Here is a 25857-nt window from a genome sequence, read left to right on the forward strand (position 1 = left end):
GGCAGCTTCCTGGAAGAGGTTGCACTGACATTAGTTCTCTGAAGGACTCATGGGATTCGATTAGCTCTTCACAGAAAGATAAGCACGTGGGAAGGTCTCACTAAATATTTGCTCAGCAATTGATAACTGATTGACTGATAGTTATGGCTGCCATGTTCCCATTATTTGGGGCTGGCCATGAATGAGTCTTTCACTTCTCGGAGGCAATGACCTTTCAGACTTTGCGAAACTGACCTTTCTTACACACCTTGTCATGTTCTGCTTAAGTGAATGTTCACATATAAGGCAGAAAAGAAAGCGGGAACCTCTTTAGGAAGTGGGCTGTCTTGCTACCAGTAATTAAAGATGACACAGTAAGACATCCTTTCATTCAATGAATGTTCATTAAACACCTACTATCTTGACTGGCACTGAGCTAGACAAGCACAGTGGGGGGCAGAGGGATAAAATGCTCTGTCCTCGGGGAGCTCACGTTCTAGTTGGAGAGGCGTTTAGCAAGAAAACAAATGCATGTATTATAAATGATAAGCGGTGCTGGGAGAGAGAAGAGAGGGAAGCAACCTAAGGCAGGCATCCTCTCTCCGAGGAGGTAATACTGCAGCTGCGGTCTGAAGACCTGGGCTGGGAAAGAGCCGCAAAGATCCTGGCGGGGGGATCGCTCAGAGGATCAACAGCCCATGGGATGAGCCCTGAGGAAACTCAGTGGAGGCCAGTGTGGCTAGAGCAGGGAGCCCAGGGGAGGGAGGAGAGGAAAGAGATAGGCGGGCAGATGCCAGACCACGCAGGCCTTAAGGACTGACAGGACTTGGGCTTTTCCTACGTTCACTGAGAAGCCACTGCAGGGGTTAAGCAGGCGACGGAAACAGTCCAGTTGGGGTTTTTAACTGATAACTGGTTTCTGTGAAAAGAGAGGATTCTAGGAGTACAAATAGGAAGACCCAACCCCAAGGCAGACGACAGATGATGATGGTTTGGACTCGGGTGGAGAGCAGGGCAGAGGAGGGAAGCGGGAAGGTGCGGTGGAGGGGGTTAGGACTCGAGTGTGCCCCGCTCAGGTATGGGTTTGGTGAGCTGGGGGAGGACAGAGGGAGGAGCAGGGCTGGGGTGGGAAGGGTTGGTGATGAATGGGACCTAGATAAGGGCTCAGAGGATGAGCAGAAAGTCTCTCCACTCCAGGTGGCCTTTGCCCTCTGGACCTGTTTCCCTATTTGTAAAGTGGGAATGGGAGGTGGACCAAATGGTCTCTTTGGAGCAGGCCAGCTTCGCTCCCAGTGCCCGGTGTTGTGACCTCAGCAGTGAAGGAGAGATCCGGATGCCCTCCCTGAGGGTCAGCCACAGGTGTGCTGTATTCCAAGCCAGCGCCCACCTAACCCAGCCCTCTTCCAGGGGGACCCAGCACCTGGGCAGATAGGAGGTGAGCTCCTCTGGCAGCTCTCATAATGCTCCCTTCAGCAGAGCCTGGCAACCAGCCTTTCCTGGGATCCCTGGAAGCGCCTGCTAATTGCATTCCTCCTGATGCTGTTCCTTCTGTCCCTGCTGGAATTGTAAAGGCAGATCCTTCACTTGAGAACCTGGACTGCAGCCCACCATCTGGCTAACCCCGAGGCTGCCAGCCTCAGGGGGGCCCACACCAAGCCTTTCAGCAGTTGAGAGAAAGGCAGCCCTTCCTCAGGTGGATTCAACATCTCACCAGAACCTACCTAGTGACAAGCTGAATATGAAGTACACTTTAGCCCCCAGTGTTCATCAGCCAGATGCCCTTGTGCAGTGAACAACCTGTGCAGCTATACTTGGCAGCCTTAGCCTCTGAAAATGATGGCAAGAAATAGGAGACTGGGCTAGGGGCTGAATATGTAAAGGAAAGAGGCTGTGTTTTCCTGGGCAACTAGATGAAGAAGGTGTGAGCCTCAATTCCAAAGAGGAAAGTTTGCAAGTAAGGGAAGTGTGGGATAGGAGTGATGGCAACCCCAACTCCTGCCCCTCTGGGTAACAGGACTGGGGAAGGAGTGTCTTCCCTGGAAGGGTTGGAAGGGACCTGGTTCTACAGGGAAAGCTGAAGAGAGTTAAAAGACATCATTTGGCCAGGCTGGGTAAAGAGCCTGGGAAGGAGGGGTGGCCAGGCAAAGATTGCTCACCAAGGCACCAAAATGTTTGTGGAGGTCTAGTCCTTTTTTTTTCAATTTATTTTTTTTTATTGGAGTATTGTTGCTTTACAGTGTTGTTAGTTTCTGCTGTACAGCACAGTGAATCAGCTATACACGTACACATATCCCCTCTTTTTTGGATTTCCTTCCCATTTAGGTCACCACAGAGCACTGAGTAGAGTTCCCCGTGCTATACAGTCGGTTCTCATTAGTTATCTATTTTATACATAGTAGTGTATATATGTCAATCCCAGTCTCCCAACTGTGGAGGTCTAGTCCTTTTATTTGTGGTCTGCGTGTCTTTCACCTGCGGTGTTTTTGCCATTAAATGTTTGAAGAGACGTTTTTTAAGAGTAAAAAGTAGCAGGGCTATTTTGATAAGAAGACACCACAGTCTATATTACCTGTGTCTATGGGGTCTGTGGGACATCTCCTCCCCGCAGCATCACGTGAAGCCGTAGATAAGAAGGTCTTGTCAACCTGAGACATCTGCCCTGGTTGGCTGGGGTGGGGCGCCATTGACAGGATTTCAGCAAGAGAGTGCCACGATCAGGTCTAGATTTTAGAACAACCCTCCAGGATTCAGGGTGCGGAGCGGGTTGGAGGGGCAGGAAAACAGGGAGACCCATCAGGAGGCTCCTACCTAATCCAGGGGAGATGAGACGGTCGGTGCTGGTGTCGAGGAAAGAGAAGCTGGGGCAGGCCTGATGACTGATGGGGGAGAGGAGAGAGGTGAGTGGGGAGAAAATGACCCCCAAGTTCGACCCCCAGTCACCGAGTAGGGCTTTTCACGTGGAGAACTGAGGGAGGAGAGGGGGCAGGGCGGCCGTGACTTCTTTTTTGAGACCTGACAAACGGGAGGAGACTGGGAGAATGTGGAGTGGCCCTCCCAGCACAGGGTTAAGGTCCCTTGCCCTTTCTCGCACCCTCCGTATCCCCCTCTACACACACAGGGTCTGTCGGTTCCCCAGCCCAGACTGGGGAAGAGACTGCTGGCTGATCCTCAGGGTCCCATGGTGACTTCTACTGAGATCATCTCAAGAGCAGTTCCCTTGGAGTCCTGGGCTTCAGACCCAGGCTCTTCAAAGAGGCCACCCAGCCCTGAAGATGACCCACTATCCCCTTCCCTCCCTTGCTCTCTGGGCAGTCGGGGCTCCAAGGGACAAGGTCCCCCTTCAGCCGCTGCTGGGAGCCCAAAAAGATGTGGAGTCAGGCTGACCTCGGTCTGCATCCCAGGCCTGCTGCTTCTTTGCTGTGTGACCATGGGCAAGTCACCCAACCTCTCTCACCCTTGGCATCCCCCCTTTCAATGGGACTATTAGTAACTCCTGATCACGAGCCTTAACACATAAATGTTTGCTCCCCGCTGCTCCCACAGAAAGCATGTGAAGCTGCTGTGTAGACGCTGATGGGTCACCCAGGCTCGCTAGCTTAATTCATGATAATCCCAGGTGTCCACTATGTCATGGGCCTGGTCTCATCAAGTCCTGGACCCTCCAGCCAGTGGGGAACCCAAAGCCTGAGCTTTAGTGCCCCCGCTTTAAGGCTGGCTGATTTGGCCTTGTCCCCTTTTTCCTACTTGCCCCAGTCTGTCGGGGACAGTCCCCCAAGAATCAGCGCCTGGGAAGGGGCATGGCCTCCGGGTCCCCAGTGAGCTCCTGAGATCTGGGGCTGAGGAGGGCCTGCAGTTTGATGAGCGGCTGCCTGAAGCCTCCAGGCCGGCCCACCCTCTGCTGCAACGGGAGAAAGCTGAAGGGGTGAGGAGGGCCGGTGTGCAGAGGGGCAGTGTGAAGATTTTTCTCATGCCCTGGGAGCCTCCTGTGGCAGTGCGGTTGGGAGGCCTGTGCAGAAGTGGGCCACCAGGGCAAGAAACTGGCCCAGCCTAGGGTCCCTTCCTCAGCAAAGTCCTTCCTGCCACCCCTGGGACCTCACAGAGGAAAGAGACCCAATGGGCTGCTCCTTTCTAGTTATCCCCCTACCCCTAGTTGTCCCTCAGTTCCTCATCCATAAAGTAGGGTGACAAGAACCTCTTTCAAATGGTGGCCAGGAGGATTTACAGAAATAGGGAATAGGGAATCACCTGGGATGTTCTGAGCACACGGCAAAGTTTGGAAATTTTAAACATATGCACAGGGACCCTCCCTGAGCTCAGGATGGCTTGACGCCCCCTACAGCTCTGCACCTGGACACCCGAAACAAGTCCCCAGTCACCTCAGTGCAGATGAGGGCCAAGGTTACCTGGGAAGGCTATGGGACCACACCTGCCCTACCCTGTCCTATGTATGTGGCCTTGAGCAAGTGACCAGCCTCTTGGAGCCTTACTTCTCAACTGTGAAATGGGATTACTTTCCCACTGGATGGTTGAGGGGCTTCAAAAAGATAATATGCCTGCAGTGCTCTGTGCAGTGTACCTGGGAAAAGTTCTCAAAGCATGCGTTGTGGTGATGGTGATGCTGTTGCTGATGCTGATGCTGATGCTGATGCTGATGCTGGTGCTGCTGGTGGTGCTGATGGTGATGCTGATGCTGATGCTGATGCTGATGCTGATGCTGATGGTGCTGCTGGTGCTGCTGGTGGTGCTGATGGTGGTGGTGCAGGTGAGAAAGGAGCTAGACGGCAAGGACGTCAGGACCCACCTTCTCTCTCGGCTCTTCTTCATCGCCTCGCCTTATCTCTTTCCCTACTCTTCTCTCCCCTCCCCCTTCTTCCTCATCCTCCTACCTCCTCCTCCTACCTGTTCTCTCTCCCCTCATCCTCCCTCCCTCTCCTTTCCTTCTTCCTCCTTCCCCTCCTCCTTCCTCCTTCTCCTTTCCTCTCCCACAACAAGCCTGGCAGGAAGGCTGTGTCCTGGACTCAGTGCCTCTGTAATGAGTCCTGGGATGGGGGCAGAGGGCTCTTCTCTGGCTCACCCATTTTCTATTCAGCCTCTCCCCTCCCTGGAGAGTGGGGAGCCTTGGGGTCACCCCTCACCTCACATGGCCCCTCAGTGGTCCTGCCCCTTTTCTGCAGCCCTGGTCCTCCAGGGACAGCAGACAGTGTCGCTGTCCTGGAACCCCAGCCTTAGTGGTTCAGCCCCGAGATTCTGCAATGGTGTGCCACTCAATTATTCTCATACTTGCCTTTGCCTGGGCAGGTGCCCCTTCTCCGTGTGTGAGGACTTCACACCTGTGCCCTTATCAGAGATCCTCCGACGCCCACCCACCTCCTGCCTCACCTTTGGTCCCTCTCCAGCAGCACATCTGAACCCCCAGCCCCCAGGCGTGGGAGGAAACCCAGACCCGTAGGCCCAGGCAGGCTGACCCAGGAGGACTGGGCAGGCCTGGGCCCCTTGCCCCGGCCAGAAGGCTGCTGTCTATACCTACAGGACAGACAAAGGAAGCATCTGCCACACCAGCATCCGTGGCCCTGTGACGGGGGTCAGCATTCAGCTCATGACAAGGGTCAGGGATCATTCCACACCAAGGATCCAGGCTGCCTGTGACAAGGATCAGAGTTTAAATTGCACCTGGGGTCAGGTTCAGACACGACAAGGGGCAGGAATGTCTGCTCTGGCTGTCATCTGTGTTGGTGCATCCCCTGGCCGCCCTGGAGGTGCTTCTCCCTGCCCCAGGCTGCCCCGTGATGCCCTGGGTGTCTAGGTCAGAACAGCTGGAGCCTGATGCCATGGGGGGGGTGGTGGGTGAGAGTAGGGCTGAGCACAGAGACAGCCAGGCCCCATGCCTACTCCTCCGACCTACCCACTCCCTGCCTCAACCTCTCTCCTCTCTGCCCCTGCCCTCCACCCAGGCCGCAACGTGAGCCGCAGCTGCACTGACGAGGGCTGGACGCCCCTGGAGCCTGGGCCCTACCCCGTTGCCTGTGGCTTGGATGACAACGCATCGAGTTTGGACGAGGTGGGCCTCAGTGCACCCCACACACACGCGCTAGAGTACCCGGGCCTGCTAGCTCCTAACACTCTCTCCCCACAAGGGGCGCGGTTGCCTTCCATGTCGGAGCCAGGACTCCCAGGGTCTGCCCTCCTCAAGCCTCCTCCCTCTCCAGGCCCACATTCCCAGGGGCGCATCCTCTGGCTCCCCTGACAGGGTCCAGGAGGGGGCTTCCAGGAGGATGACTCACAGCATCAAAGCTGAAGCAGCACCCCCAGGCCAGGCCACCCCACTCCCTCGTGGGAGCCTTGATCCAGCCCTGGCAGGGCAGACAGAGCCCATCCCACCTGCCACATGCAGAGGAGAAACTGAGGTGCGGATCCTGGAAGGAACCAGCCTCAGATACCCAGGAGCCAGTCAGGGGCAGGGACAGAGACAGGACCATTGTCCTCAGTCCCAGGATGGGGATCTGCCCTGGAGCAGGTGAAGCATAGGTGGTCTCTGTAAGGATGTGGGGCCAGGAGCCAGGGAAGGATACTGATGGTGAGGCTGGAGTATAACTTAAGTCCCAAGCTAGGAGCCCCTCTCTGCTTTGGTGGGTGAATGTAGTCTGTCTGTGATGACCTCTGTCCCACCCCCGAAGCCCTTCACAGACAAGGCTTTCACTCCTCCCAAGAGGGGAGCAATTTCCTCAGAGGCCTTAAAAGCCCACCAGATCCTCGGGCAGGATCCTTCTTGACCACTGGCTTCTGTTCCAGCAGGGTGTGGAAGGTGGGGAGGAAGGAGGGGCTGCCCAGTGACCATGGCTCTGTGTGTGTGTCCATGGGGAGGGGCCAGCAGGAAGCCCTTGGTGTCCAGCTTTGTCCCTCCTCCCCAGAAAGGCCAGATTGCCCTCCTCCTGCTAAATCCAGCCTCTGAGAGTCCCAAATGAGAAATTACTCTCCCCCTAGCGTCTTCTTTACCATTGTCCATCCCTCACCACTTGGCGAGAGGGCCTCATGGGGGGGGTTCTGAAGGGCAAGCAGTCTTGTGCTTGAGGATGCCAAGACCAGAGCTGGCCCAGAAGGGCTGTTGGACACGTGACTGAAGAATGAATGGATGGACCAATGGGTCGTGTGGGGTCTTCGCTCCTTCCCCCACTGACATTTCCCTTGTGAAGGAGCAGAGAAAGGCCATTCAACCCCCGCCCCACCCTGGGAAGCAGTCCTGTCTCATCTGTGGAAACCAGGGAGGAAGGGGCTCTGGGGACTGGAAGGGGCCACTCAGCTACTCCTGGGAGCCCTGGGCCTCAGCCTCCTCATCTGCCAAGGCAGGGATGGGAGGCAGGATACATAGGGCACCCCGCCTCCGCCAACACCCCCTAGGTGAGTCCCCCCACCCCCACCCAAGATCCTCACCCACCTCCCTCTAGCAGCAGCAGACAATGTTCTACAGTTCTGTGAAGACCGGCTACACCGTCGGCTACAGCCTGTCCCTCGCCACCCTGCTGGTCGCCACTGCCATCCTGAGCCTGTTCAGGTGAGGACCAGCTCCTGCAACGGGTCTCAGAGCAGACCAGCCAGGTCACTCCTCACCCAGGCTTGCTCTGCCCCCACCGCTGTCAGCTCCCAGGCAGCACACAGTCCTGCCCCAGCGCCCCCGCCAGGCCAGCCTCCAATAGAGACAGCAGGGTGCTCGAAGCGTTCACCTGTGTCGGCCTCATCCCTCACAGGATGCCCTGTACCTGGGGATAGGGCACCAGAGGGCGGGGCCTGTGCCCTGGAATGAGGCACCTGCAAGCCAGGCTGCACACATGGGTAGGATACCTGGGGACAGGGCCCCCCTTCAGGGTGGGGTCTGCATTCAGAGGCTATAAGCCCTACCCTTCCTCAGAGCACTGGACGTGTTGGTTGGGGTGGGGTCTGAGGCCCCTTCGGCCTCCCAGATCTGGCCACCTCCCACAGGAAGCTCCACTGCACACGGAACTACATCCACATGCATCTCTTCATATCGTTCATCCTGAGGGCCACCGCTGTCTTCATCAAAGACTTGGCCCTCTTCGACGGCGGGGAGTCGGATCACTGCTCCAAGGGCTCGGTGAGGACCCGCCCAGGCCCACCTCCCTGGCCCACCTCTGCCATCTCTCACCTGAATCTCCTCTTCTCCCTCGCCTCCCTCCTGTCTCCCCTTTTCTCTCTCTCTGTCCCTTTCTCTCTCTCCCTCTCTCTTTCTCTCTCTCTCTCCAAAGATGGCCCCCATCCGACCCTGCCTGCCAGCTCCTTGGATCCCACTTCCCTCCCAGCAGCAGGAGATGGTGCTTGGCCATCTGGGAGTTCACACACCCACTCCTGCCAATGAGAAACACCTCTCCTGGGTGCAAAGTGGTACACTTTGTGCCAGAGCCCACAGCCCCCTTCCCGCCTCTGCTGCTAACTTCCTGTGTGACCTTAGGGAAATCCCTTCCTCAGTTTCCCCATCGTGCAAGGACATTCAAGCTTCCTTCCATCCCTCCTCTCTGCCATCTTCATACCCATGGTTCTGCTCACCGTGCCCGCCTTCCTACTCCCCCCGTTGCCTTCTGGAGCCAGTCCAAACCCACACAGCCCTCCTCTTCTTCTATTCTTCCCCTGCCCTCAGTCCTCTGGACCTTCCTAGGCAAGGGAGGTTAAGAGAGCATATAAGGAATTCATCGCCCATCACTAAGGGATCCATCTCCAGGTGATTCTGTGCTCAGGGCCCCCTCCCTGAGTGCCCCCTGAGCTGAGACAGAGAGCTCAAGACCAGCCCTGGCTCCCATTCGTCCCTTGTGGTCAGTGAGTTTTTGCCTCATGAGTGACCTCAGAGGCAGTGCATTATTTCAGGGGTCAGAAGTACCTTCTCCCCAGAGAGTGAAATTGAAAGTGAATCTCTCCAGGGAGTTCCCTGGCCGTCCAGTGGTTAGGACTCCACGCTCTCACTGCCAAGGCCCCAGGTTTGATCCCTGACCTGGGAACTGAGATCCCACAAGCCGCGAGGTGTGGCCAAAAAAAAAAAAAAGAAGTGACTTTCTCTAGAGAGTGATGGTGGTATCTCAGACATCTCGACAAGGGGGAGGGAACACCCAGGGGAGCCACCCTGGCCATTCCCAGAGCGCCTCAGATGATCCCGCCTGGGAGCAGGGCTCAGACCTACCCGCAGCCTGGGGAGCAGCCGGAAGCCTCCAGCGCACTTGTTGAGGACAATCGTGGAAATGAGCTTCCCAATTCATTAGCAGCTCTGTGAAGCTTTTCTAAGGCAAGGAGAAGCACAGATAATTGTCCTGTTAAAGAGCTGGGTTATTCTTGCTGTAAAGCAGATGAGGGAAGGTGGGGGAAACAGAGTGCCTGTAACAGGAGGGACTGAAGTAAGACCTGAGGAAGGACTTTCCAACCATCGGGAGAGGAGGTTAGGCTGCTCTCTGAGGGTGCCTCAAAGCCGAGGGCACAGGAGGAAAGGGTGGGAACCTGTGTTCTGGGTACAGGGAGGAGTGAAAGCAGGGGGGCTTCCTGGAGGAGGGTGGCTTTAAGCTCTGGCTTACAGGTATCTGGGCTCAATCTGAAACGGCAGATAGTTTCTGGGAGAGGACAGGTGGCCCAGAAGACCTTCTAATCATGCAAGCTGGGCTGCCCAGAGCCCCTGATTGCTCTGCCCAAGGGTCTCCCTAACTCCTCCATTGTCCTCACCTGCCTGGGGAACCCCTTCTTCCTCTAGCTCCTCTGGCCCCCAGGAGGAATGATCATCCCTCCACTCTCCTCTTTTTCCTAACTTCTACTTCACCCTCCTCTTCCCTCTTCTCCGTCCCCATCTTTCCCCCAACAATTCCATCTAAACCCCACTCCACAGTCCACAGCCCATATCCCTACACTTTCAAGGGATTCTTGCTAATGCAAGCAAGAATTCTCCCTCATACGTCTTCCAGCTACCTTCAATCATAATAAGAATAAGATAAATGAGTAGCGGAGATGGTAAGTGGATGGGTTGGTAGCTGGATGACTGAGTAAATAGTGTGTGGATGACTAAGTGGAAGGATAGATGGATAAAGTAAGAAAAATTGGATAGATCATGGGTGGGGGTATATTGGTGGGTGGACGGATGAGCAGATTGATGGACAAGTGGATAAAAGAATGGATGGATAGATGTCTAGGTGTGTGGGTTGGTAGTGGATGTCTAGTATGTGGATAGTAGATGAATGGAGAGATAGACAGGTGAGTGTGTGGATGGACTGATAGATGGAAGATGATGGATGCAGATAGATAGTTAATGGATGGATGCATGGATGGTAGATGGATAGATGGGTGAGTTGGCAGTGGAGGTCTGGTGGGTGGGTGGGTAAGTAAATGGATAAATAGATAGGTGGGTAGGTGGATGGTTGGATGGGTAGGTGGGTGGATCGATATATAGATAGGAAGATGAATAGATGATAAATTGATGGGTGGATAATTAAAATTGCAAGCTTATTCCAAAGCATCAGATGATCTAAAATTAGGGATAATGGGAAAACCACTGAGTATATTTATAAAGGAATAATACAAAAATAACTAAGAGAGTAAGTTGGCTGTACTGCAATCCTGTTTGTCACCCCAGACAGAGATGTGGGCAGGCAGGGGCCCCTGCTAGCTCCACTGAGGCCCCCTCTTCTCCTCCCCCTGCAGGTGGGCTGTAAGGCAGCCGTGGTGTTATTCCAGTACTGTGTCATGGCCAACTTCTTCTGGCTGCTGGTGGAGGGCCTCTACCTGCACACCCTGCTTGCTGTCTCCTTCTTCTCCGAGAGGAAGTACTTCTGGGGGTACATATTCATCGGCTGGGGTATGGTACCAGGGAGGGCTGCCAGGCTGGGAACAAGGGGGCAAAGCCTGGGGAGCTCATTAGGGGGGTGGGTACCAACCCAGCCTGCCGCCTTAGGTCTTGCTGGGCTGCAGATCCTGCCTGCAAGGCACTTGGCCATGGGTTGATAAAAGTCCTCCAACTGTCTGACCCCTGGGCAGGTGCCTTCTGGCTGCAGCTGCACCTCGAGCTGACCTGTGGGACAGGCAGGTTCTCTGAGCAGCCTTCCATTTCCCCTCCAGTCCTTGAAACACACAGGGCCGCTGCTGATCTCTACAGTGCCTCTGCCAAAATGAGAAAACGAGTCCCCTTTAGGCAGACACAGTCCCTCGGACCTAGAGCGTCACCCCCTCAGTGAGGCATCTTTGCGCACTGAACTACCTATATATGCCACCATAGGTGGCCACGTTGGAAACCCACCCTTTTCTCTCCCTGCCTCTTCCTGGTTCTTCCTCCTTGATCTCCCTCTCTCCCTGCCACACCCTCTCCTCTTTCTCTCTCCTTTGGCCCTGACAGGGGTACCCAGCACATTCACCATGGTGTGGACCATCATCAGGATCCATTTTGAGGATTACGGGTGAGCTGTCACCCTGCCCCCTCCTCCTGGCTGCTGTCACTCGGGGCAGATCCCCCGGGTGGATGAGGGGGACCATGGAGGAACAGACTCTGGGCCAGTGGTCTCTAAAGGGTTTGGGGGCAGAGCCGGGGACAACAGGAGGACTGCTGACTCTCTCTGGCCAAGGACAATCTCTCTCATTCTCCCCCACCGTACCCTGCCCAGATGCTGGGATACCATCATCTCCTCACTGTGGTGGATCATAAAGGCCCCCATCCTCGCCTCCATCTTGGTAAGGCCTCCTCCCACCACTTAGGGATGGGGAGACTGAGGCCCGGAGTGGGTAGACAACTGACCAAGGTCCCACAGGAAATTCGTGTCTAGGTCAGAACTGAACCCTAGGCTTCCCAATGCCTAATGCAGGACTGTCCCCATCCCTTTCCCCACCAGTTCTTCCTCTAGAGTAGAGAAAGCAGATTGGGAGGCCCAGCCCTTAGGGATGTGAGGGAGAGTTCCTGGATGACTTTCCCAAAGCGGGAAGAGCTAGGGGAGAGGTAAGATGGATGGATAGCTGGGCCCTGGGGAAGAAGGCCATCAGCCCAGGGGGCTGGACACCCTGCCTCCCCTCTCTGACCACCCGACCACGGCCCCCAACCACCAGGTGAACTTCATCCTCTTTGTTCGCATCATCAGAATCCTGGTTCACAAACTGCGGGCCCCAGATGTCGGGAAGAGTGACAGCAGCCCATACTCGTGAGTATGGGCCCAGGGCCCCGGCTCTCCCGGTATCCCCAGCCCCAGTCCACAAATCATCCCACGTCCCCTGGAAGTCCCCCTCCAGAAGCATCAAAAAGCCACCTTGCTCTTGCCCACCTCTGCCCCCATGGCCTGGCTCAGTGCACGAGTGTCCCCTGCCCAGTCCCACCCTCACCAGGCCCATGAGTCCCAGGTCTGCTTCTCCTGCATGACTTACCTAGCAGGTGATCGGCCCCGCTGTGTATCTGCTGTCAAGCCAGGGAGCTCAAGAACACAGTAGATAACCTGTGTCCTGTTCACACCGTGTGCCCAGTCCCTGGCATGGGCCTGGCACAGAAAAGGGGCACAGTAGATGCGTGCCCCGGGGGAGCCCCCAGTCTACCAAGGAAATGGCCATATTCGGGACTCAGTCCTCCCTGAGAGTAGTAACGGCATCCACAGGTTACATGCCAGGTGTGTGCAACGGGGTTTCCAAGCATCATCTCATTTCATCTGTACAGTCTCCTCTAAATTGTCCCCATTTCACAGATGAGGAAACTGACACATACTCCCTCCTCCTCTAGGGTTTGGGAGCACATCGTCTTGGCAGGGGGAGGGCACGGTGTCTGTGGGACAGGGGTCATATCCTTGCTTGGAAAGGTGTGAGGGCTCTTCCTGTGCTTGGGGGGCCTGGAGAACAGGCAGGGTTTCATGAGAACAACAAGGCTGGAAGATAGAACTACAGAAACATGAAGGGGGTGGCTGTGGGAGTGTGAGTCGGTCTGTGTGCCCACAGATGGGAACAGGAGATTGATTATCAGCACTGCACAGACAAGACAAACCTGGGGTGTCCCACAGGGACCTTCCAGTCCTGTGATCCAGAATGTTCTCCTGGGCCTGGCGAATCTCCTGGGGAATCTGTGCTGTGGTTCTAAGATTCCTGGCTAGAATGTCACGAGCTGCTGGATTTAGGATTCTATTCTGGAATCCTGTGATTCTCTCTGATGAGACTAAGACTCCCGTTCCTGGTGTGACAGCACTTCCTCCCTCGGGGTGTGGAGGTGGAGCTTCCCTTCCAGTTTGAGAAAGGAAGGCCCTGCGGGGGTCTGCAGTCTGCCAGGGGGTAGCACATCAGGCCTGTGCCCCCTCTTCCTCTACTTTCCCTGTGGGGCCTTGTTTTCCCCAACATACAGCTGCTCAAAAGGGCTTGAATCTGAGGCAAAGAGAGCCGGTCATCACCAGGTCCACGTGGGTGAGGTGGAAACTGAACAGCTGTCGGCAGGCAGAAGGGGTGGGGGGAGTAGGAGATGGAGCTCCCCGCGGAGAGACTGTCAGCTCCCACTCTCTACCTCCCCACAAGCCTTCAATTTAAAGAAAGCCTCCATCTGTCAGCCTCAGGCGCGTGGGATAGGTTTGCAGTCAAGGAGCGGTGGGCAGTGCTCGGGGATACTGGCGTGGCTGGGAACCAGGTCCAGGAAGGAGTGGGAGGGGCAAGGCCAGCTCCTCTGCCCCCAGTTTGCTGTGGGTCCTCAGGCCCAGGGCCAGGCCTACCTGGACTGACTGCCAAGGCAGGAGAGACAGAGACAGAGACAGAGACACACTCACTCCTCAGACCTCTCGCAGCCAGGGAACTGTGGGTTCACACTGCCTGGACCAGCTATGAGGTCAAGTGGCTGGGAGGCCTGAACCAGGATGAGCTCTGCTCCATGGGAAAGGGGCAGCTCATTTAGAGTGACTGTGGACCCTGCTGAGCACACATGGCCGGTGAAGGAGGAGCTGGTCCTGCAGAGAATTCTGGGGGTGCGTGTATTGGTGTGGGGAGCGGGGGGGAGGGGAAAGGGGTAATCCCAGAAAAGGTGGCAACTCCTGGGGAAGTGGATACAGCAGAGAAGCCAAAGACAGGGCTTTACTAGTTGACCCTGAGTCATCCCTGGTGACCAGACACAAACTTGAGCACCCGTCATCCTCCCAAGTGGCCTTGGGCATCTGTGGTCAGCAACCCAATTACAAAACCTTCCTTCCCAAATGCCCTCATTTCCAGTAGAGTATTGGTCTCTCATAAATGCACTGTATTTCATAGCACCCAAAGTGCTTCCAAGTTTACAGTGGGCCGCACTTCTATTACTTGACCATGTTGAGCATACACTTGCCCCATTGTACAGATTGGAGAAACTGAGACCAGGGGAAGGGAAACCAGGATCTCCTGTTGCTCAAGAAACTATCCCCATTAGCGGCCATAGAGCCTGAAATACCACTATTACACGTAATCCTCGGGATTCAGCCCTGGCCCTCCTTTATACTCTCTCCTCCAGAAAGTGAAAATAGAGGGGTTTCTCTCTCCTTGCAAGCTACATTTGCTAGGATTCTTTATCCACTGACTTCTAGTTAAATTTGACCAGTGGGAGGCTCTGGAAGGGGATTAGATAGGACAAAGGGGAGGGAAGCTACAGACCTTCTCTCATGGCTCCAGCATTGACCCTGGCATGGTCTCTGGCATTGACTATATCTCTTTGTGGCTCAAGGTCATTCAAGAAGCCCTTCTCAACATGTTTCCATCTCATTCAAGGGACTCCTCCCACGTTGATTTTAGCGCTGACTAAGGCCTCCACCATCAGAATCCCAACCCTTTCCAGGTAGCCCTGTCCTTGGGTTCTGGTAAAACCACCTCTTCCCTTTGTCCCTCTTTCACTGGAGCTGGAAGTCCAAGGGAGGAGGCCCAGGGGGCATGAGGTCATAGGCACTGCAGATAGGGAACAGAAACAGTTGTGGACATAGGACTGATGGGAACCAACAGTCTATCCTCACACATCCTGGTCGTTGTCTCCGTCTTCTGTGCCCACATGTGTGGACACCCATACCCACTGCCTGCCCCTCCCCTGCCCCCAGGAGGCTGGCCAAGTCCACCCTTCTGCTGATTCCCCTGTTTGGAGTGCACTACGTCATGTTTGCCTTCTTCCCCGACAACTTTAAGGCTGAAGTGAAAATGGTCTTTGAGCTCGTCGTGGGGTCTTTCCAGGTATGAACTGTGGACTTAAGGCTGCGTTCTTCTCTGGGCTTTAAGGGAGGAAATTCACCTGGGGCCTTGGCCTCTTGCCGCTAGATTCCAATCTTTTCATTGCAATAAGTATTTATTAAGCACCAACTGTATGTTTAGTCCTTTGTTTCACCAGGGGAACACAGGAGTGGGGCAGGGTTTGGGGCTCCCGGGGTCTGTCAACCTCACCTCTCCCCCTCCCTTCCTCCCCAGGGTTTTGTGGTGGCCATCCTCTACTGCTTCCTCAATGGCGAGGTAAGCCCTTCTCAGACCTTGGGGGGTCAAGGAACAGAACTCTGGTAGCCCCAAGGTCCAAAACCCCTGACGGGATATGTGCAAAGAAGAGTCAAACCTTGCTACTCCAAGTGTGGTCCTCAGACTAGTAAATCAGTGATGGCACCTAGGACCTTGTTTAAAATGCTGATTTCTGGGCCCACCCCAGGCCTGCTGACTCTGAATCTGCTTTGAAGAAAACCTCAGGGGATTCATGTGCACATCAGAGTTTTAGAAGTGCTGTGTTAGGTGGCTGTGTGCAGAGTGAGTGGGGATGGGTGAAGTGAAGGCTGAGTCACTGTGGAGCCCTGGTTACAAAGCACAGAAATCTATTTGGATGAGCTCCAGTGAGCTGGAGGGCAGGGATCAGGAGATTGGGCCGCATACCTCTCCCTCCCTGGACTGAATTCTCTGATCCTCTCTGGCTCCCACCTCCCCCGACTCCAATCCCTGGATTTGACCTGGCCCCTAGAAGGTCCCATCTCTGCACTGCCCAAGGTAGCATCTGGCCTTTCAAGGTAGATTCCCCAAGATGCTGTGACTGTCTGGCTCACGCACCCTAGACGGAGTGCAGCCCAATCAGCAATGCAGGAGGCTTCATAGGGGCGGGCCTGACCACCCTCCCTTCTCCCAGGTGCAAGCAGAGCTGCGGCGGAAGTGGCGGCGCTGGCATCTGCAGGGCGTCTTGTGTTGGGACCCCAAATACCAGCCCCCGTCAGCAGGCAGCAGCGGAGCCACGTGCAGCACGCAGGTCTCCATGCTGACCCGCGTCAGCCCCGGCGCGCGCCGCTCCTCCAGCTTCCAGGCCGAAGTCTCCCTGGTCTGACCGCCAGGTGCCCAGGCGGGTGGGCGGCCCCTCCCGTCCGCACCGCCCCCCACCCCGCGCGGCACCGGGGGCAGAGGCCTGCCAGGCGAGGTCAGCCCCAGCCCTGAGCTCGGAGGCTGCCCGGGCACCCCCAGCTCACTGTCCGGAAGCCCCTGGAGAACGCTGCCCTTGCGCCTGCCTGGAAGACGAGGACGCATAGATGGGGGAGGGCTGGGAGCTCCTACCTAGAAGATGCGGGGTGGAGCTCAGTCTTCAGACTCCGCCCCCAAAGGCCCCCTCTGCCCATTAAGGGCAAGAAATCTGCATACTCTCACCTGATTCCACCCCCTGGTAGATCTCACTACCCATCCGAGGAGGGCCACCGCCTATCCCCTGACAATGCATGTGGGAACGTGGTGTGATCTGAGGGGACAGAGGTCTTGCCCCGAAAGGTCACCTGCCACCGCCACCTCGACAGTGCCTGAAGTTCCACCATTGCTGTCAGTTTCCTTTGGGTTAAGCATCACCATTCAGGCATCTCTCCAAAGATGCGGTCCCCTCCCTCAGTGCCTCCTCATAGCTGCCAGCTCTTCAAGGTGAATGAGTTTTTCTGCCTCCGGCAGATGCGGTTGTAAACAAGGGGTTTTAGTTTGGGGAGGGCAGCTATCTTCATAGTCCCCGCTAAAGTGGAGTCATCCCGGGATGGCTGGAACAATTTCAGGAGCTAGCCACCAGCCCTACCAATCCCTAGGGGCTGTGGGAGCTGCCCCTGGCTGGCCAACTATTAGGACCGGGCTCAGAGATGTACACTCTTGGGCCCCTTAATCCTCAGAGCAACCCAGCAAGGCGGGCACTACTGTCCCTGTTTCACAGTGAGCCTCACAGAGAGCAGGTACCTCATCTTGTCACACAGACAGGATTTGAACTCAGATCTTGCTGACGGGAAAGGGAAAGCACAGACTCTTAACTGCTGCCTTTGATATATTGTAACAAGCTGGATCCTCTTGCTTATTTGTATCACCACTGATATTGTTATTACCACCATCCCCCAAACCCCTTTCCCACCCCACCCTCCCTGGAGTGTGGCTGAGGAGTCCTCCAGCCCATCTGGACAAGAAACTGGTGGTTGTCATGTCCTGTGTCCGCCCTGCACCCCTGTGGCCACACGGCTTCCTACCCACGCCCCAGCTGGAAGATCCCCTTGGGACTGCAAACAGGCTTGTGCAACAATAAACACTGGGTTGAATTCGCTTGGTTTTCCTGGTGGTTGGTGTTCCCATGTGGGCTAAAATGGAGACCAGCTTCCAACTTGCGGCCACGCCCCCCACCCCCATTCCAAGAAGGGCTGGTCCAAGACATCACTAAAGCCAGGTGCCACCACCCCTCTGGCTTCCATGTGAGGAACACACAGTTCTAAGGGCTTTCAACTCACATCTTGTTGAGTGGTACCCTCTCTCCTCTGAGTGTGGTGAAGTTATACCCCATCCTCATAGTGTCCTCCCACCCCCTGAATCCAACCAAGAAGAGATAGTTCTATTCTTGGATTTATACAAATCAGCTGACAGAGCTGCCCTCGGTTCCAAAAATGGTTACATGGGGGTACCTGCGCCCAAGGAGCACATGTGAGATGACCATGTTGCCAAGAGGTGGCAGATAGAGGACAGAACAGATGTCACCAAAACAGAGACAATACAGCGAATAGAAAGGTTTAGACACAGAGGCTGCAGGGCGAAGAAGATGACGCTGGTCAGCAAGGGATGGATTCAAAGCCACTGCTCCAGCTGACCTCCCTGGCTTCCCCTTCCTGCAACCTTCCTGCCTGGACCTGGCCCATCCACCACCGTGCCTGAAATCCCACCATTAGTGAGTCATGTCTGGGGAGAAGCAGAGTTACCAGCCAGGAGGGTAAAAAGTGAATAAAACAGAGAGAGACCCAAGACAGGGACAAAAAAGGGAGGACAGGAGTGGGGCCCCGCCTGGGAGGTAGCAGGAAGTGAAAAGCTCCCCACCCCCCAACCCCTGGGAGTGGGGAGCATTCAGGAATGGGGAGAAGGTGAGACACTGTCCCTGGCCAGCAGAGGTCATGAGCAGACATCCCAGGCTGCGCATGGAATGGGAGTGGAATAGGGGTGACCACGAGCAGAATTTCTCCTGCAGCCCCTCTTTCCTCCAGCTCCCCGGTCCCTCTCCTGCCTTTCCCGGCACAGACCAGACCGGCTCATCTCTATTGCCACCTGGTGGTGCCTCAAGGACATCACCAAGGTTGGCCTTAGGGGCCCAAATACCTAGTCCCAGCCCAGCTCCCAGCTCCCAGAGTGCGGGCCCCTCCCCAGGAGGCCAGTTGACACAGAGGGCAGACCTCTCTCCTCAGCTCCATTTCAGAACAAGATACAAGAGAGAGGAAGTGGTGAGGACACAGGATTGATGACCCCAGGGACAGTTTGGGATTAAGGAGACCCAGGACCTGGCCCTCAGACCAAGGCCCCTGACCTTGTGGCAGTGATTCCCGTCCCAGACCCGGCTGTGACCCCAGGTGGAACCAGACCTCTGGTTGCCCACAGGCTAGGCCCTGACCCTTTACCAAGGTTGAACCCAGACCCTGAGGGCAAAGCCCAGTTAACTCAGGTGGGCTCCCTCTGGGAAGGCAAAGACAAGTAGCCCCTCACCATCCTGGCACAGACGGCCACCATGTGGATGACTCCTGCCACTCCAGGGGACAGGCTGCCCAAGGAGGGTGACCAGTCTGCCAGTAGAATGGCTAGGGAGCATCTTCCCAGGTGAGGGGCGGTCCCTGAGGACCAGGTAGTAGTCTCCAGATCCCAAGGGAGCATGAGAGATGCCAGGGACACCTGAATCGAGGTGAGCAGGTGCGGGGAGCCCTTTGCAGTAGGAATTCAGGGGGGACTTCTTAAATGAGGCCAAGGGGATGAGGGTGGGTTTGGGGCAGGCCACTCGGGCTGCTGAGAAGGGCCCTGGGGACAGGCCAAGGAAAAGATGCCAGTCCGTCATCCAGGTGAGGAAGGACCTGGTTTGGGACATGCTGAAGCTAATGTCTGTGGGGCATCTGGGGAGAAGTCCCAAGGCTGTTGGAAACTGACCTAAGGCAACAGGGCCCAGGCAGGAGTTAGGGAGACCAGGGCAGCCCCCGGGGGGGTGGGGTGCAGGGGGTCTGTATCCCCAGGCACCTCCATCTGGTGGGCCAGGCCAGGTGGGGTGAAGAGTTGGTCTCAGCGCCTCAGTCCCCATCACTTGCCCGGGTCCTGTTTTAATGAGCAAGGCCCGCCCCCCACCCCCATGTGGGAACAGCAACTCCTCTTATTTCTCCCGGGGGAGCGGGCCGGAGCCACAGCTGGCAGTCATGAAACACCCTGATCAGGCCAGGGATGGCCGAGATATTAATAGCCAGGACACAGCCTCCCAGAAAGAGGGACAGTAACGTCTGCAGGCCATGGGGATGAGGAGGATGGGTCAGGAGGCCATCCTGGCGATGCCCCAGCCCCCACGCAGGGCAGATTATGTCCAGAGAGGAGGGAAGGGACTTGCTTGGGATCGCCAGCAAGTCACTGGTACAGCCCAGCCTTGAACCCAATTCTCACAGTCCCAGAACCCTGCCTCACTGTATGAATTGTCATAGGTGACATTCACTGGGATTGCCCTGTGTAGAAACATAGAAGCAGACCTGGCTGGTGACCCTGAATCTTCATCGTCTTTATGTAAAAATCTTGACATTTTTGTTCGCTTTGTATTTTTACATTACTTTTGATTTTTTTAAATATTACATTAAAGGGAATTCCCTGGTGGTCCAGTGGTTAGGACTCACTCTGTGTTTCCACTGCAGGGGGCACAGGTTCAATCCCTGGTCAGGGAATTTAGGTCCTGTAAAATATCGTTTATCCTGATTACCTACTGAGTTTTTTGTGACCCTCCTTAAATTTTGCATCCGAGGACAGTGCCTCACTTGCCTCACCCTAGTCCCAGTCCAGCTCCCAGAGATCCCAGCATCTCTAAGCCCAGCATACTGGCATGGAAAAAACTTTGAAGAGCTCTGAACAAGCCTCTATGCGGCCCAGAGGGAAGGGGTCCTGCCAGGGTGATGCCCACGAGAAGTAGGGAGCTCCAGGGTTAATTCAGAGGTTCAATAATGTCAACATAGACCTAGATGTTTTCTACCTGTCCACTCTGCCATCCTCAATGTGTTGACTTTCATCCGCAGACTTATCCCCTCTTGATTGCACCTGTTTCTGCCCCAAGCATCATGTTCTCACAGAACTCCATCCACTGGCAGGGAGGAGAGTGCTTCCTGTGTGTCTCCTTTTGTCAGGAAGATAAGCTATCCCAGAACCCACCTTCTACATACTCTCTTCAGGCTCCTTGGCCAGGACTAGGTCACACACCCAAGCCCTGGCTGCAAGAGAGACCAGGCTTCCAGAGGGAAGTTGATCTGATAAGGAAGAAGGATTGATCTGTTAAGGGAAGATGGTTGTTGAGTAGGCAACCAACAGAGTCTGACTCTCAATCTCCTTTTGGACGTCTCTTTGGGTAAGTGTGTGGCCTTTCAGATTCCCTCCATCTGAGCCTGGTGATGTGGTAGATGGTGGAGGAGAGGAAGCCAAACCAGTCATGGGTCAGTGCAGGGAAGAGAAAACACTCTAGGTCTTTTGCACAGAAAGAGATTTAAAGTAGGAAGTTAACCACAACGTTCACTGCAGCTCTATTTACAATAGGCAGGACATGGAAGCAACCTAAGTGTCCATCGACAGACGAATGGACAAAGAAGATGTGGCACATATATACAATGGAATATTACTCAGCCATAAAAAGAAACGAAATTGGGTCATTTGTAGTGAGGTGGCTGGACCTAGAGTCTGTCATACAGAGTGAAGTAAGTCAGAAAGGGAAAAACAAATACTGTATGCTAACACATATATATGGAATCTAAAAAAAAAAAGTGGTTCTGAAGAACCTAGGGGCAGGACAGGAATAAAGACACAGACGAAGAGAATGGACCTGAGGACACGGGGAGGGGGAAGGTTAAGCTGGGACGAAGTGAGAGAGTGACATGGACATATATACACTACCAAATGTAAAATAGCACAGGGAGATCAGCTCAGTGCTTTGTGACCACCTAGAGGGGCGGGATAGGGAGGGTGGGAGGGAGACGCATGAGGGAGGGGATATGGGGATATATGTATACATATAGCTGGTTCACTTTGTTACACAGCAGAAACTAACATAACATTGTAAAGCAATTATACTCCAATAAAGATGTCAAAAAAAAAAAAGCAGGAAATTAAATGTATAAAGATTTGGAGAAATGGAAAATAGGGCACACCTAGCTTCATGGTCACACCACCCCAGTTGCCACCTTGTAGGAAATTATTGTCAGTTTCCTACTTGCACATCCATTAAACTGGTGACAAGGAAGTGGAAGGAACAAAGCGTCCTGCTGCTGCAAAAATTCACGTCTGCCAGATCCCACCCGGCAGCCACCGCACCGCAGGTAGAAAGGCCTCCATCTCCCTTCTGCCTTCCAACTCTCTCCCACAGCGCTTCCCTCTAAGTTGCATCTAGATCCCCAGCAGCATGGGGGCCTGGGAGAGGTAGTCTTTAGCCTTCTAGCCCCTGCAACACAGGGAAATATGGAAGGGGCCAGAGAGGGAAGCCGAGTGCCAATAGGCAATTTCTAGCACAGAGGCTCAGGTGGCCTTGTAGCCCGAGTCCCCAGAAAGCAGAGCCTGTGACCAGGAAACAGGAACAGGGAACAGAGAAGTGTGATGCAGGGAAACGGAGAAAGCCAAAATCAAGGTGGGTTATTGAACTGGTCACTGCTTTGCCAACAGGAACTCGTGTCCCACTGGGACCCTCTGAGGAGTGGGCAGAACACACCTCAAGGTCTGCCCGCGGCAACGCCCTCACACTGCCAGGCTGGGCGGGCCTGAGTGTAAGCGGGTCCCTGCAGGCATCCTACACGGTGACTCCAGAGGGACTGGGGCAGAAAGCGAGAGCTGTGTGGGACAGCTGAGATGGGGGATGGTCCCGTTATTCCTGCAGGAGCTGGCAAAGGTAGGTGAAGAGGATACAAGGCAGAGTCCAATACGGCTGGCCTCCTGGCAGGAGAGAACGGAGCCTGGCACAAAGCTAGGGCTAGGGTCTTCTACTAGGGTCTTGGTGGACACTCATGGTGGCCGGGCGCTCATAGCTCATGAGCTCACAGTCTGTTCTCTTGGCTGGGGTCCCACCTCAGCTCACTCTGGCTCCTCAGACCCCTCCAGGCTCAGCCGTGCCTCCATCCGGCCCTGGGGATGACTTGCTCTCACCTCAGCATTGGCCCCGGCGGTGCTGAGACAGGCCCACCAGTCCCAGCTCAGCCACCTTCCCCATGCCCTGTGGCGCACACAGGAACTTCTGGACGCTTCCAGGCCTCTGGGAGTGGAGGGAGGCTTGAGAGAAGACGCCCACTCCGACCTTCTTGCCATCAAATCTGTAGCTCCACCGTTTTTACCCTGCAGGGCCACCTGAGGGCCACAGGCTGCCTGGGGGGCCGTCTTCCAATGCAGAGGGGGACACACGCCCCCTCTATCTTCAGCTTTCAGTTTCTTTCCCTTCAAGATTTCATCCCAGAGGATGATACCAGGACATGCGTCTGAGAGGTGCATCCCCTCCTGTTCCCACCACTCACCAGCTGAGGCTGGGCTTTCCTCCTTCCCCCTCCATCCTCTCTTCTCCTTGAGATGGCTTCACCCACCCCACCCTGCCCCAGTCATCCTGGTGGAGGGCCTTCAGAGGAATACGATTTCAGGGCTCAGCGGATGAGAATGCTATCGGTTTAATATTTTCAAAGTATTAACGTCATCATATTCACTCAGCAAACAGTTACTGAGCACGTACTGTGTGCACAGTTCCAAGCAGCGACCAAGGCAGAGGCCCTGCGCTCACGCAGCTAAGCCTCTAATGGAGGAGTCGATAATAAATGAGGAAAATTACAGAAGAAACAAGGCAAGAAGCGAGGCTTGGCTAAGGGGCACTCTGTTGGTTGGAGTAGTTGGAAGAGGTCTCCCCAAAGGGAGATAGTGGGGCAGCAACAGGTCATTCCCCTTTCCTGGTAATCAGACGGTTTTAAAACCATATATATGTCAGAACTGGGGCCCAGAGACCTTGAGGTCTAGGTCAAAACGTCCAGTCCCCTGCCTCTGCAGCAGCAGCCCGGACAGTACGTGAGAGCCATGTACTGGGACTTGGGGCCTCGGTGCCATCCAAGCCACCCCTAGGTAGGGGCTCGAGTGCCCACTGATCGCACACTCACCAGGAGGGGATACCTGCCTGGACATGGGGAGGGCTGTTCCTTGGGGCTACATTGTGGCAGTGACCCAGGTCCAGAGACTCCATCTGGGCATGGGGGCCAAGAGGCACCCCCCCACCCACCCCCGGTTCAGTGTCCTCCGTGCCAAGTGACAGAGAACAGGCAGCTCTTGAAAAGACTAATATTTGCTCTTCAAATGGGAGCTGGCACAGGCTGTTTCCTGCAACTGGCGTCTGGCTCACCCCGTGGGATGGACACAACAGGAGGCACTCCGGGAGATAGGCAGATGTCCCCGCGGACACCAGCATCCCGGACAAGACGATGTCTTTGAGATGGGGACAGCATGTTCCAAGGTCCCATCTGATTCGTCTCACATCTGCTTGCGCACCTTCATGGTGGAGTGCTGGAGACCTCTCCAAGCGCTGTTGGACAGCTCTGTGAGAAAGTGCATCCTCATTCTGGCCCTGTGTTCCTTGCTTATGGCCCTTGCTCTCATCCCTGCAGCCTCAGAAAATGTGCCTGCAACCACCCCTCAGGGCAGTCGTGGTCCTGGTCACCTTCACGCCTCCCAGCCCCAGGCCCCTCCTGCTTCACTTGCACGGGCTCACACTGCTGGCTCCGTGGCCAGAACAGGCTATTTTTTGGGGTGGGAGGAAGGCCTTGCCTTGGGTGCACCTCTGTCCCCCTGCAGCTGTGTGCTCTTTGTCCGAGTGAGAGCCTTTCAGCTGAGTGCCTCATGTGGGAGAGAGTCTCTGTCAGGAAACTACTGGTGAGACGGCCTGAATCTGAGAAGGAGTCCCGGTGGCCAGAGTCAGCTCCCACCCGCCTGCATTCCCCCTCTGGAGCCCCCTCCTCCCTGCTTTCTCCCCTCCGCCCCTGCCCCCCTGGGTCCCAGAAACCCTCCCTGCCCATTACAGCCCCTGGGCTCGGCTCGAGTTCCCCCCACCCCTGTCGCCCACTGAAGAAGCTCTGGAGGCCGAAACACTCAGGCAGCTCGCGGGGCTTTGGAGGCCCCAGGGGCAGGCCCTGTCGGCCTCGTCAAGTCCAGTCAGGGCTGGGCACCCTGGGAAAGCTCTCCAGGAGCAACGCGGGCCCCCTGGTTCTCCCAGGGCTCTCAGACCTGACTGCTGACTTTAGCTAGCCCTCCTTTTTTTTAAAAAATTCCTTATTATCTCTATACGTAACTCGCAAACTCCTGGCCCCTCGTAGGCAACCATGCAAATGAATTTGACACGTATCTTTTGGAGTACATTCTTAGGAAATATTAGATCATTTTGTGCACATATGTCTCTAATCGTATAAATGTTATTTTTCACTCAGTTCTATGTTTTGAAGATGCATCCATGAGACTACATCTAAATCTGGTACTTCTGCCTCCTGTCTGCTGCTCCGTGGTGAGCCTACACGCTTTATCTGTCCACGATAGACACGCAGATTGCTTTCTGCCAACACACATAATGCTTCAGTAAACATTTCTCTTCATACGTGACTCCTTAAGGATCTGTGTAAGAATTTCCCAGGGACATAGAACCAGAAGTGAAGTTTCCACATCCTAAGGTATGTGTACACTAAATTTGGGTAGGCAGCTGTATTAGTTTGCTAGGGCCACCAGAACAAAGTGCCACAGGCCGGGTGGATGAAAGAACAGAGATTTATTTTCTCACATTTCTGAAGGCTAGCAGTTGGAGATCAAGGTGTCAGTGGGGCTGGTTTCTTCTTGGCCTGCAGACGGCCACCTTCTCCCTGGACTTTCCCATGGTCTCCCCTCTGTATGGGTCTGTGTCCTAATCTCTTCTTATAAGGACACCAGTCATATTGGATTTGGGCCCACCCATATGACCTCTAATTTTTTTAACCTTAATTACCTCTTTAAAGACCCTGTCTCCAAATACAGTCACGTTTTGAGGTACTGGGGGTTAGGACTTCGACATATGACTTTGGGGAGAACACAGTTCAGCTTATAACAGTAGCACTGCTGTTCAGATTCGCTGTACACGAAGTCCTAGATACCCATACTCGCGCCAATACTCCCATCCAGGTTTCTAAATTTTGCCAAACTCACAGGCGTAAAGTGATGTCTTATGGTTGTTTTAATATGTATTTCTCTGTATTCCTGATGATTGTAAACATCTTCATATGCTTATTAGCTTTCTGGGTTTTCTCTTCTGCAAATTGCTCATTTTTCTATTGAAGTTGCTCATCTTTCTTGCTGATTTAAGGAAGTGCTTGTATATTGATCCCTTACTGGTTTCAGACATTGTAAATATCTTCTCTCATCCTTTTAACTTTGCCCATGACATCCTTATTTGTATGTCATCAGATT

The 25857-nt window shown here is 54.9% G+C and overlaps 1 protein-coding gene across 1 annotated transcript in view; it reads left to right on the forward strand.

Annotated features, from left to right (window-relative positions):
- The window catches only part of VIPR1 (vasoactive intestinal peptide receptor 1), a 30759-nt gene extending 13276 nt beyond the window's left edge, over positions 1-17483 (forward strand). The window contains exons 4-17 of the mRNA XM_082345829.1: positions 1217-1338; positions 3733-3975; positions 5278-5424; positions 5509-5711; positions 5931-6037; positions 7425-7528; positions 7954-8086; positions 10660-10813; positions 11348-11408; positions 11613-11679; positions 12049-12140; positions 15009-15138; positions 15370-15411; positions 16064-17483. Of these exons, the coding sequence (XP_082201955.1) occupies positions 1217-1338; positions 3733-3975; positions 5278-5424; positions 5509-5711; positions 5931-6037; positions 7425-7528; positions 7954-8086; positions 10660-10813; positions 11348-11408; positions 11613-11679; positions 12049-12140; positions 15009-15138; positions 15370-15411; positions 16064-16255 (1797 nt within the window). The 3' untranslated portion in view covers positions 16256-17483. The remainder of the gene's footprint in view (positions 1-1216; positions 1339-3732; positions 3976-5277; positions 5425-5508; positions 5712-5930; positions 6038-7424; positions 7529-7953; positions 8087-10659; positions 10814-11347; positions 11409-11612; positions 11680-12048; positions 12141-15008; positions 15139-15369; positions 15412-16063) is intronic.
- The last annotated feature ends 8374 nt before the right edge of the window (positions 17484-25857 follow it).

Source organism: Balaenoptera borealis (genome assembly GCF_965194805.1).
Source record: "Balaenoptera borealis genome assembly, chromosome: 12".
NCBI lineage: Eukaryota > Metazoa > Chordata > Mammalia > Artiodactyla > Balaenopteridae > Balaenoptera > Balaenoptera borealis.